General features: G+C 40.6%; 1 protein-coding gene across 2 annotated transcripts in view; it reads right to left on the reverse strand.

The window, feature by feature from the left end:
• The window catches only part of APP (amyloid beta precursor protein), a 212,113-nt gene that overhangs the window by 49,807 nt on the left and 147,689 nt on the right, over positions 1-14,617 (reverse strand). For both annotated transcript variants that reach the window (XM_030447545.1, XM_030447476.1), the window contains 3 exons: positions 14,318-14,451; positions 6,307-6,381; positions 5,035-5,193 (listed from right to left, as the gene is read on the reverse strand). In XM_030447545.1, coding sequence (XP_030303405.1) covers positions 5,035-5,193; positions 6,307-6,381; positions 14,318-14,451 — 368 coding nt within the window. The remainder of the gene's footprint in view (positions 1-5,034; positions 5,194-6,306; positions 6,382-14,317; positions 14,452-14,617) is intronic.

Here is a 14,617-nt window from a genome sequence, read left to right on the forward strand (position 1 = left end):
AAGAGAAGCACTTTAAACTGATTTTAATGATTATATGCTCACTTTAATCTCTGTGCAAAGTAAAGAGGTTAATTAATTACCTTTCAAAGTTTTCCTGTGTATTTCCATGCACTGAAACCTTTTATTTCACCACTAGGAGCTGTTCTTTTCTGCTTATCTTTGTCCACCACCGCTGGCTTCCCACAGAGAATGTGGGATTAAACAGGGAGACATAAATCCAGCAAAATTTGACATGCACGTGAAAGAGGGAATATAAGCAAATTACAGAATCAATCTGCTCACAGAGAATGATGGATTTGAATGCCTCTATTTAACTTGCAAAATGAAGGGGAAAATTTCCAACTGTTTTAAAAAGTAAAGGCATATTGCTTCCAGCTGCCACTAATCCTTCTTTTCTGTAGCAAGGCCATCAAGCAGGATGAAACAATACAGTATTTTGACACTGGAAACTGAACAGCTGTATTCCATTTTCAAAGTCAACAAAGTATAGCAGCACAGCTAAGCTGCACCAGAACCGAGGGTCAAATTTTAAGTGTCTGGGCAGCCTGTATAACAGTGCTTCTGAGAACAGAACAGTACAAATATTTGGTTTTGTTGGAATTTATTTTCTAGCAGACCTTGAAGTTATGTAATTTCCTCACTATATGCTCCTTGCCTCCCTCGCTGCCCAAAGTAGCACCCTGAAGCACACCTCTGACACTGGCACTGGGCAGTCATCTGCATAATGCCTGAAAATAACCTGCAGTTAAAGCTTTTGGTCTGGTACAGAAGCTATTCATAAAGGATTGCCAGACTTTTGTGGTTTTAGGACACTACTGAACAGCAGAGCCTCTTCCAAAGGAGCTCAATGGGGACAAGTGCAAGGTCCTGCACCTGGAAAAACAAAACCCAGGAATGCAGCACAGCCTGGATTCCACCTGTCTGGAGAGTGGCTCTGTGGAAAGAGACGTAGTAGTCAGAGTGGACATCAAACTCAATGAGTGAACAGTGTGCTGCAGCAACACAGAAAACTAACAGGATGCTGAGCTGCATCAACAAAGGCATCACCAGCAGAGGTAATGACTGCTCAACACTTCTCAGGCCACACCTGGAACTTCTGTTCAGTTCTGGTTATACAAAAAAGATGTGGACAGGCTGAAGAGGGTCCAGAGAAGGGCCACAGAGATGATCAAAGTACTGGGAAGTCTGTCATATGAGGAAAGGTTGAGAGAACTGGTTTTGTTGAGCCTGGAGAAAAGTGGGCTTGGGGGTGATCTTATTGCAATGTTCCAGTACTTAAAGGGTGGCCAACAAATAGATGGGAGACTCCCTTTTTACAAGGACTCACATGGAAAAGATGATGGGTAACGTGTGCATTTTACTCCTGGGAGATTCTGATTGGACATCAGAAGAAAATTTTTCATTATGAAAACAAGCAGACATTGAAATAACCTCCCCAGTGAAAGGGTGGATTCCCTAATACTGGACACTTTTCAGACACAGCTAGATAGGGCACCAGGCCATCTAATCTAAATCATGTTCTTACTTAGGTTAGAGTAGATGATCCTTGAGGTCCCTTCCAACCTGGGACTCTATAATCTATGATACTTCTCATACAGCCTTCCAGCTTCCCCTTATCCATAGCTCAAGAACTTTCCAAGCCAGAGGAAGTTTTCCCTTGGCTCCCCTGAAAAGCCTACCCCTTGAACACAAGCACCACATAATCTGAATACATAGAGAAAACAGGATTTCCCAGTGGGTCAGGATTTTTGCCATTTATGGAGAACTGTGCATCACATCCATGATCAGTTTGATGACACCAGGACAGCCAGACTCACTGTACTCCAATGATAACTGATCTGCAGGCAAAGACTGGTCATGGATTTCTAGACATCCAAGAGTAAAATCCTGCTGCTTCAAGCGGTCTACCAGAAGCCTAAAAAATGTTGGAAAATGTTCAAAATTCAAATACAAGGCAATATGTCCCAGAGATTAAACAGCACATGAAAAACTTTGTGCCCACATACACATCTGTATGCATAGAGACACACAACAGACTTAGAATAACCCTTCTACTTATGTGCAGAAGACATGCACCTCCATAAAAAAGCCTAACTTATTTTTTGATTTAAACCCAAATTCTGGCCTTGTAACTCTAGAAAAAGACACTCCATCACTTTGAATATTCAGAACTACTTTTGTAGTAAACATACCAAAGGTGAACCAAGTAATTTGAAGGATTTGGAAGAGGGTTGTCTGAATTATATTTGGAGAACTCAAGAAAAACCTCCCTTTTGTAAGGTTGCTTAACAAGTCCCCAGTAAGGCTATGATTTACTCTCCCATAGACAATACAATTGTGCCAAATGTACTTTTAAGTTTACTAGGGAACCTCTGGAGAAAAATATAGCTAGAGTATCAGAGCTGAATTTTCCATTCCATTCCATTCCATTCCCCAAGTAACCAGTGACAGGAAGAAAGGAAATGGCCTCAAGTTGCATCAGGGGAGGTTCAGATTGGATATTAGGAAATACTTATTTACTGAAAGAGGAATCAGGCACTGGAACAGACTGCCCAGGGATGTGATACAGTCACTGTCACTGTCCCTGGAGTTGCTCAGAAAACTTCTAGGCGTGGCACTTCAGGACATGGTTTATTGGGCATGGTGGTGTTGGGCTGATGGTTGGACTTGATGATCTTAGAGGTCTTTTCCAACCTTAATGATTCTGTGAATAACCTTGTTTTCTCTGGCTACAAAGTTAAAGTTTGGATGTACAATGCCTTCAGATTCCTGGTTCCATATGCTGCAAAGCAGTTAAGAGGACTGGATTAATTCATTAGGCCATTCCGCTACCGTCAGTCACTCCTTAGGTTTCACCCTCTGACCCACAATAAAACTACACAACTCCTCCTGCTGAATTTGAGGTCAGTTTTTCATGTGCTTTGGCACACATCTGACCAGCACTTTAAAGGCACATGCCTGAACTGTCAGTAACTAGGGATTACACAACCAAAAAATGCTGAGGCAAGGACAGTACCATCAACAAGACTGGCAAAGAAACTGCTTAAAGACATTATTCTTTAAACTATTCACCCTGATTAGTTTTGAGATGAGGCCCTTTTTCAAAGCACCTTTACCTGATATTATTGAGCATGCTTGCTGCCTACTCCTTTCATATAATTAGCTTTTGTGGGACAAATAACAAGATGGACCTCAATGTTTTAACAGTAACTTCAAAACTTCTACTGGAGTCATGTATTAAAAAGTGGTTTTTGATGCAGTCTTTCAGGCCTGATGCTCTCTCACTGACACAGCAAACTTATTATTAATTTAAACATCCTGGGAGCTGACTACAACTTGATTTTTCTGATCTCAAAGTTGATGTTAACATTTTTGCCCCTAAAGAGTCTTGCAGCAGATATTCACTTTTTCTTTTTGCAGTGGAGATGTCACCTGCCTTCCACAAACATGAAACGTCAAGTTCCCTTGTGCCAGGAATGAAGTTGCACACTTTGGCAGCTCTAGAGACTGTTCTGCAATTACATGTGACGCCCATCTTCACTTTCCACAGCCCCACATACCTATAGAACCAAGCTGTCAGCCTGATCCACAAACAACTTGAAATAAAATACTTTTCTTAGGATACTTTTTATACAGGATTACATTTGCACAAGGCTAGACTTTACAGCAATAGCTGACTGGCTAAAGCCAAATGTGAAATTGTATTTTAGGTAGGTGAACTACCCAAAAGCACACCACAAATGAGCAAAAATGACCTGCAGCCAGTCTACACACTCACCTCACTCTCAGTCCTAAGCAGCAGACTCCAGTTTGTGAAAGGAAGATGAATCCCAGCCTGCCACTCACTAATCTGTCCACTAATGAGACACTCAAATCCAAATCCTTCCCTACCCTCACAACAGTCACAGGTCACAGTATCCATCTCACATTCAGACAAAACAAAATCCTCTACCAATTTGACACAGACTAGCTTAATTTTCCAGAAATTAATGGTTGTACAATACAGATTAGCTCTTCATACAACTACTCTGAAGCCTCCCCCTGACACTTTTACCAAAGTAAAATTTTTGGTTTATTTGGCGCAGTAAAAACAAGATTTTTGCACCACAGAGTGGAGAAAAAAATTGATTATGACAAAGAACTAAAATGGTCACTTTTCCGTTCTCACTGAATACACAGGTTTCTCTGCAGAAGGAAATCAACTTAGAGTTTCATTTTACCAGGTTACTAGCACTGACGTCATTCCTTTACGGCCAAATTCAGGATCTAACAGCTACATTTTATTCTGCTGACAGAGAAGTCTTTTAACAACATAATGTCTTCTCCATCCAGGAAGTGTGCAAGAGATATACAAAGCATTTGACTATTTCCCAGTGTTCATGAAGATTAGAGAATCTTCTGGAGGCCACACACTGGTTATTTTTGTATTGAATACAAACATCACAGACAAGAAGTAATTAAAACTTCCATTCAGTCCCCATTCTGAACTTAGTGTCTGCACTCACCAGTATCCATCACAGCCAACACAGACATTGAATTGCTAGTGTTCTATTTTCACATCATCTAACAATCCTCCCAAGACCCTTCAGAAAAATGTTTCAACATTTCAACAAACAAAAGAGAAAAATCACAACCAAACTTATCCCTAAGCTCCATCTTGACATGATAAAGTACCCTACTGTGCATGACTTGGAAGGATGTCTCCATCAGCCTCTGCGGGATCTGTGCAATTACAATTGAGTTACAATTTCTGACAGCCAAACCACTTACACACTATTTGTTTAACTATCTTTATGTAGGTATGTATGTATCCATTCATAGCTATGTACAAGGGTGCGTGTGCTTCTGCCTACATTCATGTACACATAGTCCAAATTTTTAACTTTGCAACTACCTGACAATTGTAATAGCTCTTGGATGAGACACACACTCACTGCTCTAGAGCTGGGCTGTATCTGAGCACACCTTCCTTTTTCCCAGGAAGACTACAATGACTTTTAACACAGCTGACAGGGCTTGTGGTATTGTACTCACTCTGGGTGGGACAGTCTGCAGGGCTGTGATGTAGTTCTCCAGAGCAATGCGGCGACGGTCATTCAGCATAGCTTCAACTCGTGCCATATGAGTCTCCACCAGCTGCTGTCTTTCATTTGCTGCTTCTTGTTCCAGTGACTCCACTTTCTCCTGGAAATGCTGAAAAAGACATTCATTACAACAGAAAAAGCAAAGACATCAGCAGAGACCAGTGGATGTGATTACCTCCACTGGCAAATCACCAAAATCCTTCTGCATGTCAGTCTAGCTTGGCTGTCAGAAAATCTGCACCGAGCACAAATTTTATTTATTTCAGGGGGAACTGCTGATGTTGTGTATTCCTGAACACCTGGTCATATTTTATTAGTCTAATCAGCTATTCTTGACATGTTCAGCACACCCACCAGCATACCATGTAAAAACCTCACATGCACTGAGACAGTGACTCAGCACTGGAGAACTGTGCTAGAGGAGGGTGGGACTTGACAAGCATAAATTCCCTGCCATCATGAGTCATAAACGTGACTTCACAAGTAAAAATGCACATGGAAAAAATTAATAAATTCCAACCTGAACAGAGACACTATAATTTCTTATAAAATGGCCACCACAAAGAAAAATTGAGCCCAGACTTATTCCAATAAAGGAAAAGATTGACTGGGTAAAATGCACAGAGAGTAAAGCTGTGGGATCTAATGTATAATGCAATCTCATTCTGAGTGTTAACTTTTTATAATTTTATAGTGGAATAATCTTAGCAGTACTCCATAACACCTGGCATAGCCACAGTGGGGCTCAAGGAGTGTCTGGCTTGTCAGAATTTTTAAATTACAGTATAATTTTGGATAAATAGTTTTTGGCTCAGAATTTCTTTCAGATAAAACTGATGGTAGTTTCTTCCTGAAATCACATTTTCCATCTCTGCTTTGAGCTTAGGTCCTGCAGTTTGCATTAGTTTATCATGGCCTAAATTTTGAAAGAGGCCTCTGGGAACTAAGCTTTTAGCTCTCACTGAAGACAAATCAATTCAAGCAGATTTCTACCCTTCCACACAGTCACAAGCCATGTCCTGCACTGCTGTTCCAGAGAACAGCTGTGAAGTACTGACACACTCAGCAGCCACTAACAGCTGGAAACAAATACAGCAATGGCGAGAGCAGAGAACAGTGTTAATTCCTCACTAAAGTGTATTTTAAAATTGTATCAGACCAGCACCCCTGGTATTTTAACTGTGGCTCCTGTGGGTAAGGCTGTGGTTGCTTTTTCCTTTACCTGGATAACAGCTTTCTTGTCAGCCTTTGGCAAGTTCTTTGCTTGGCGTTCTGCCTCTTCCCACTCTCTCATGACCTATGGAAAAAAACAAGGAGGGTGACTTTTGTGCCTTCCTCTCTTGTCTGAGGTCTTAGCAACAGCCAAGCACTGCAGCTCTGACCGTGATCTTTTTCTATTTCTCTCCTCCTTTTATCTCCACTAAACAAGCAGTTACATTTAACAAAGGTAGGATCCTGTTATTGAATTAAACAGAAACAGTCCTTCTGTGTCTGAACATCATGCCAAGCTCTCACAGCTCTGCTGTGAAGCAAGGCAGACGTTAACCAGCCCTCAAGTGAGGGAGGGGAGGTCTCTATGGATGAACACGCCAACCCCTTTTCATCTCAGACAGAAAGGAAACCACTTCCATCTATTATACGTCCATGGTCAACATCAGTGAATTTCAACTCGTTCTAACTGACATGTTTTTGGTACCACAAAATATCTCAGATTTCTTTGAACTACATCACTGGCCTTTGAGTAGGACAGATCAAGAATTACAGGCAATTTGTGCTAGTCTCTCCAAAAACAGGTGTCCAGCATTTTAAGAGCTGAATATATTTATAACCCAAGCACACCACTGAAAGAAAAATTTTGTAGGAGACCTTTCAGTACGATTCCTTTTAGCAACATGAGAGGCCACCTCTGCCTGTAACACAGGCAGTATTTCAATAGTCAGAGAACCAGTTACTCTTAACTTGCTGCCCATGACATCTGAAAACTTATCATGGCCTTAATTAGGGACTTGACTCATTTCACACTCAGACATCAATCTCCTCAAATACCACAACTCATTTAGGAACAACAGCTCTCACAGAATGCAGACAAGTGGCCTGTTTATTTTCATAATGAGCACAATGCCAGTAGACAGAAGAAACCTGGAAGCACTTATTCAGTATGTACATTTTCTTTCCTCTTTTTCTCACCAAAAACCACACTTCACACTTTCATACCATTTAACAGAAATACTTAAACACACCCTTTCTAAAGCGCAATTTAGAAAAGCTTAGTCCCCATGCATGACTGAAATTTTACCAAGACCAATACCAAAGGCAGGACAAAATTGGACCCCCTGTGTCTCATGGCTGCAAGTCAAGCTTCCATCACTCAGCTCTTGTCTCAGGCTCCCCATTTTTCCCACATGATGGACATTGCTAATGCAACTCCTTGATGGACAGACTGAAAAGCACTTGGTGATTCCTCAAGGTATCTGAGTCCATGCCACTAAAACAAACAAACCTGGGCTCAAGGGAGACTTTTACAAGTGAAGTCAAGTACTTACAAATCACAGTCTTAACCTCACTCCATTCTTTCACTGGGAACTGTAAACTGACACTTAAGTCCCAAGATTTGTATTAAAACCTACATAAGCTGGCAGCCTAAAAGTACCTCTTCATTTTACATTATCCTCTCATCAAATATGCACTGATATGCAAATTGCAGCCAAGTTCTAGGGAGGTAGGAAACTAAAATTTACAAGGAGTCATGAAAAGTCATTTGCAAGTGGTTCTAGCAAGTAGCTGATGACAGAGAAGACGGTACACGGTGCACTGTAGTTACAGGTTGCCCCATTACCAGTTACTTTCCTGGTAATGGAGGCACAGGAGATTTTACAGCTCCTCTGACAAAGCAGGACTAGAGGACATGATTGACACAACAATTTAGAGCCTCATGATGTCTTCTGGAAAAAACTCACTAATGCTCAGAGTGCTACTGTGTATTAAGTGCACATTAGTTATTGATCACTCAACTGTATGTTATATGACCATGGTGGCTGAGAAAAATTAACTCATGTATACAGGTAGAACCTTTCCAGAGACTGTCACTAGTGCCAGGATTTGAATGCTACAGAAGACTCAGGAATGATGGTATTAATTATAGTCATAAATTACAATGATGTGCTCAAGCTTGAGCACTGGCCTGTATTAGTAATTTTATGATTTTCCCCTCCCTCCTCATTTATTTTTATGTCTTCAAATCACACCTGACATCTGCTTAATACTTTTTCACTCTGAATGTGCAGTTGATGGGATTTTCATAACAGCTTCCTTACAGTTTTCCTTTACCCCCCAAAATAACCTCTTGCTAAATCATGTGATGAAAACAAGCATTGTGGGTGACATGATAAGGAAACCTTTGGCTAGATCAGGTTTCTCTGCCTGTTTTACTTCCCTAAACCCTTTAAGGCATGGAAGGCAGGATGATGAAATAACAGCCTACAGAGCTAGCTGGAAAGGATGTAAACCAGAGGCTTCAGAGTTCAGCTCTGGTACAAAAAGAGTGAAGAGGTTTTGAAGAAAACAAAATGACACGGATCTTTACAGAAAGAATATTCAATGTAAAGATAGCTGAAGCTCTGCTTTGAGTGCCAATTTTCACAATTGAGAAGACTTCAATAGCTGAAAGCATCTCAATGCATATGATAACTAACTGAAGATACAGCTGCCCCACAGCTATCTCTGGGCAGTGATGCTGCTATCCAGAGAAAACCTCTCAGCAAAGGTCATCACTTCCAAGAATTATGAGTGACTAAGAAATATGCTGTAGCACTCTGTAAGAGACCAAAGAGCATGAACGGGGAAAAAAAATAATCCCCAGATATGCATGTGCAGAAAAAGGCTGAACTTGGCCTCTATGCACTTACAAACCTATTCTTCTTCATTGAAAGCACAGACCTATCAAAGCCACACAGATTTATGACTCTTCAAGGGTTGGCAGCTTTGTGCAGGGAAAATGACAATTTCTGGTTGAGAGTTAAGCAGAAACCCATTTCAAAGTCAAACCTTTCAGAACTCAGGACTTCCTGCCTGGCAGACTCCTTTTGAAATTGGGCTGTAGGGTACAGTACGACGGAAAAAGGAAGCACAGAAAATGTCGTTCATTATTAAGAGACAAAAATCTCATTATACTGAAAAGAGCAGAAATTACTCCTTATAACACTCGGGCAGAGAAGAACTTATGACAGACATTTGGGTTACAGCAATTAGGCCAGCAGAGCTGCTTGCCTGAAGGTTTGCTTAGTTAAAAGGTCAAAGTCATGCCAACGAGATGCCTACCTTTGTCAAAGGCTTTTGCTCCACACTTAAGTCTTCACCCTTTTTCTGGCAATAACATCATTAAACCACTCCAAAGAGTTTTGACTGTAACTGAAGGCAGTACTCATACTATGCTGATAGTCAATTTTAAGGAAGGCAAGATCTCCCTCACACACAATACCAGAGATGGTGGGATCAAGGGAATATAAGGATCAGTAATATTTAACATCTTCGTTGGGGACACAGATGGTAGGATTGAGTGTACCCCTAGCAAGCTTATGGATGACACCAAGCTGAGTGATGTGGTTGACTACAGAGGAAATGGATGCCATCCAAAGGCTTGAGAAGTGGTTAGCATGTGCTAACCTCATGAAGTTCAACATGGCCTAGTGAAAGGTCCTGCACCTGGGTCTGAGCAATACCAAGCACAAACACAATCTAAGGGGAGAATAATGGATCGAGAACAACCCTGAGCAAAAGGGCTTGGTTGATGAGAAACTCCACATGAGCCAGCAATGTGACCTTGAAGCCCAGAAAACCAACTGTATCCTGGGCTGCATCAAAAGAAGTGTGGCCAGCACACTGGTCGATGGAGTTGATTCTTACCCTCTACCTGTCTCTCATGAAGACCCCCACCTGGAGTACTGCACCCAGGTCTGGAGTTCGTGACAAAAGAAGCTGTTGGAGCAAGTCCAGAGGACTTCCTGATCATCACACAGATGATCAGAGGGCTGGTTGGATTGGGGATTTAAGCAAACTGGTCTAAGGGAAGGTGTCCCTGCCCATGACAGAACGGATGGAACTAGGTGGAACTTTAAGGTCCCTTCCAACCCAAACAATATTATGGTGCCACTGGCACTGAAAATCAGCAGAAGACCACTCCAGGATGTTGGAAGTAGTGACATGCAAAGGTAAAAACCAAAAATCATGAACGTAACACCAGCCCTGTTCAGGTTGGTTGAGGACTGCCATATTTTCAGATGCTTGCTTTGGAAACGAATCTCCAAAAAGTAAGACTATTTCAGGAGATAACATATCATTATGTTCCTATCATAAATACAGTACACACTACAATTCCTAAAATACTGTAAACAGTTAGTGGAAGAGTAAATTTAAGACACAAGTATGTCACAAGATGTTTGAGGACAGAAACATATAAATTCGCTGCTCCCTGGAGTAAGGTTCAGTATCTGGTTGCACCAAGGTACTTAGCAGCAACTATTTAAGTGCCCTCACTTAACAGGAGATCTCAAACTGGAAAGAAAAAGAGGAAATGATGAATGTTACCAAAATAGGAAACAAGAACCCCAGCATCCTGTTACTAGCATAATCCCTCCCTGTTATATGTCAGAAAATGTGAAGGTTATACACTCATTGCTGAATGGCTATTCTGTTTTAAGGGAATATAGCCTTGCTGTTACTTGGAGTTGCATTAATAATTCTTGGGAAACACTTAAAATCACAGGCTAATATAGAACTCTTCACAGAATTGCCCTGGAAAATTTATGAGCCTTGTACTTCAAGTGCCATGGAAATGTGAAGGCAGAAAAACTTTCATGATCTGTAGTCTAAAGGGATGGACACTTAAGAGCAGAAGAGATTAAAACAGTCTGATCCAGAAGTGCATAAGTTTATTGTACAAAAAGAGCACAGACTCCCCTAGGAAGAAAGTCTTTCAGGAGCTGTAAGCTATGAAATGACACAACCACTGACAGAAACTGGGTATCTGCCAGCATGAATATCTTCATGCAAGAGAAGAAGAAACAAGAGTTGTCAGTATTTCATTGTAAACAAGGGGAAATTTCAGAAAGATGTTATACAGAATATCTGCATTTGCCCCAATGATATGTTTTAATTAAAAATGATAAAATTTGATTTTTTAATTATAAACTTCTCTATTGCTTAGATGATTATGGTTTACATGTCAGATGGAATGCATGACTTTTTAATTAATTAATTGGCTGCTGCAAAATATGCATCCATATGACTGGGCATGCATCCAATCAAGTACTAGTTTGCAACTAGCTACTTTATTAAAGAACCGTCCATACTTAGTGAACAAGGTGACATTTTTCATATTGACATTTATCAAAATTAAAGAATGACTGGATAATGTTCCAAAAACATCGATAATATCCTCTTTTTAATAGATGGAAAATTCAGAGCTGAGAAACAGGGGATTACATAGGAAAAGACAGAACTGTACTTGGAGCTACTGTTTGGGTACATAAAAATGAACAGATATGTTTGGTGCTGCTGGATTCTCACATTTTTATTTTTTTTTAAAGAAAAACAATGCAAAAGCATACTAGGTTGATTTATTTAGCATTGTTTCTAAAATAACAAGCTTTGAGTTAGTTTTTTTTAGTTAATACATATTAAGAACATTCCCAATTTTAAAGAGAATGTAGCAAGCAACTTTATTTTTAAAATAAACTGCCAAAAAAGTAGACCAGAAGTATAGGACACAGAGATAATCACAGTTCATGTGAGGAGACACAGAACAGTGAACTCACTGGCTTTTCTACTTCTCCGTAAGATCTTGCATTCTTTTAACATTTGAAACGTTAACTGGGAGAGACTCTCTCAATGTTGTACAAAACATTAGTCATAGAAGGGAAAACTGATTTAAAAAAACTTAAATCAACTGTCTTCCTGAAAGCTCTGCAGGGATTCTGTGTGCTTCAAGACAAGCATAGTCTAAGCCGTGATTTCATAAGCAGCTTTAAGCAATTCAAAGATCAAAGATCTGTCTTTCTTGATGTACTATTGTGCTGCTGTTTCCCAGGTCTGATTTAGCTTGCTGAGCTGCCCAGAGTTGGCTACTTTACTTTTTTTTGGAGGAGTGACATAGCAGTGAGATGCAGGAGCTGACCTGCCTCACCCTGCAGATGTAGGCTCATTAGTGCTGACAGAAAGGATGGCTGGGAATGTGCTAATGAGGGCAGAGCACACACAGCACCAGCATGACTTTCAGTCAAATCCTTCAACCACAGCCTTCATTTATGAGTTGCCCCAAATGTCTATGGTAAAATGTGCAGTAGATTTACCCAGAAGTTTTCTGATGCTACGGTTCAGTGCTTTTCCCAGCTAATTTTGTTGGCGTCAAGCACTGACGTTGTACTGTGTCTCTGTATGACGCTTTCTGGGTGCCTGTGCATTGGATTACCTCTTTTCCACAAACTTGGTACTTCCACAAGCTTTGTAGAAAACACAAAATACACAGTTCACCCAAATAGTACCTTTTATTACTAATTTTAACCTTTACATGCTGGGATTTGGGAGACAAACCTGAAACTGAAGTGAGAATCTGAGGACTGTTCCAGGGAAACCTGACTTTCACACACTGACTGTCCTCTGCTTTCAGACCATCTGTCCCTACCAGTGTATTTTTAAAAAAGGTTGTTTTCAAGGGGAGGTAATAACAGGGTGGCAACTGCATTACCTGCCAACCCTCTGCAGGCCAAGCTGGGAGCAGGATCTCTCTCCTCCACCAGGAAAGCTGTGTGCGTAGCCTTATTCTCCCAGTTCCCAGACTATCCTTCCCAAACTGAGTACTACAGGCACACTGAAGTAAGTTTGTTTGGAAGAGGATGGGGTCATCCCTTGGTGGAATCACAGCATGCATGTGCCTCATTAGCTGCTGCTCACCATCACCTCTCAACTCATCCCATGGTCACAGGCTGGCTCTGAGCTGGATGCTCCATTCACTCACTCAGGAAATGCTCTCACCTCAGCCACTGGTCACTTTAATGAACCTGTTATCTTCCAGAGGAAAGGCAGTGGTAACACTTTAAAAAGCATTAAAGTGGCACTGTTCTTCTATTTAGGGAGGAGACAGCTTGTTTGTGCTGCAATGCTTCCTAAACAGTGGCAGACAAGGAGCACATATCTTTCTGTCTGTTTAGTGTCAGGTTCTTGGCACATGGTTTCCTTGCTCAGATTACTGCTTCAGATAAGAGGCCCTGCCCTGTTTGTTAGAAAAGTGCTAGTATACAGAGGTTTATCCTAAGAGCTTAACTTCAGGATTACTCAACTGTTATAGCACAGAGCTAAAGGTTAATGTGTCAGTCATACACAGAAACTGAAAATGCAACAGAAAAGTATAGTGAACCAGCTATACAGATATATGCAGTGCATCTGAATTATTCTACATTAATTTTTGTGGTTATTCTATCCTAAAAAATACATACCATAGGCTTTTCCCTAATCCTCTTATATTTTTCCTTTGTTGTTATTAGAGCAGAACCGTGACAATTTTCTATTGGCATTGCTATTATAAACCCTATTTCTGTGAGAGTGGATAGCTCATCTCTTAGTGTTCAATAGGATTAAAAACTGTACGGTTTCAGGCTACACAAATCTTTTTAGTTAAACAAAAGAAAAGGGTCGATTCGGTTGGATTTTGGTTTGGTTAAAAAGCACTATTTTTTTCTCTTTTCTTCAGCTTTAGATGCATTTCATGTTACCTCAAGACCATTTGATGAACATATGCCATCTTTTGTTACCTCAGGGCATAGCCATCCATATATGCTACCCACAGAGAATGAAGCTAATCACAAGCAATCTCCCTCAGCTGCCGCAGAGGAAGAATGACTAATTCAGTGGTCAAGTTCTTTACTTAGAAAGAAGAATAATTTCACAAACCAAACATTTTTCCACAAAGATGAGAGCAATTTTTTACAGATTTTTTTTTTTTTCCTACTGGTACAAGTAACTATAGTGACTTCTGGTAGCAGCTACAACTCCACCACAAATTTATGTCCATGAAACCCAAATTCTTAGATGGAGTCAGAAAGGCAGCAAACGATCTATTTACAGCATTGCAAATAGCCAGGGTAGATGGCTGAAGCCTTGGTAAAGAAGAAGTTAAGGGATTTAAGCATCTTATGACTTGGAATTAAAAAACATTTAGGAAGAAGGAAATCTCCCCTTACCTGAGACATCCTTTCACGATGCTTAGCTTCAAGTCTCTCCTTGGCTTTCTGGAAGTGGGCATGTTCATTCTCATCTCCAGGTGTCTCCAAGTATTTGTCAACAGCATCAGGAGTGCTAGCAGCTGTGGTAGGGACTGAGGCAAAATTTTAAAGCAGGGAGAGGCAAGGGAGGGGGAAGAAAAGTAGAGTTTCTACTTTAGTATAGGTAAAATTTAGTTGGATGAAGCAAGAAAAATCTGTTCTATTTTCATGGGAATAAAGACATTCATCTCACTGCAGAGGCAGATAAAAAATATAGTT

Source organism: Calypte anna, chromosome 1 (genome assembly GCF_003957555.1).
Source record: "Calypte anna isolate BGI_N300 chromosome 1, bCalAnn1_v1.p, whole genome shotgun sequence".
Classification (NCBI taxonomy): Eukaryota; Metazoa; Chordata; class Aves; order Apodiformes; family Trochilidae; genus Calypte; species Calypte anna.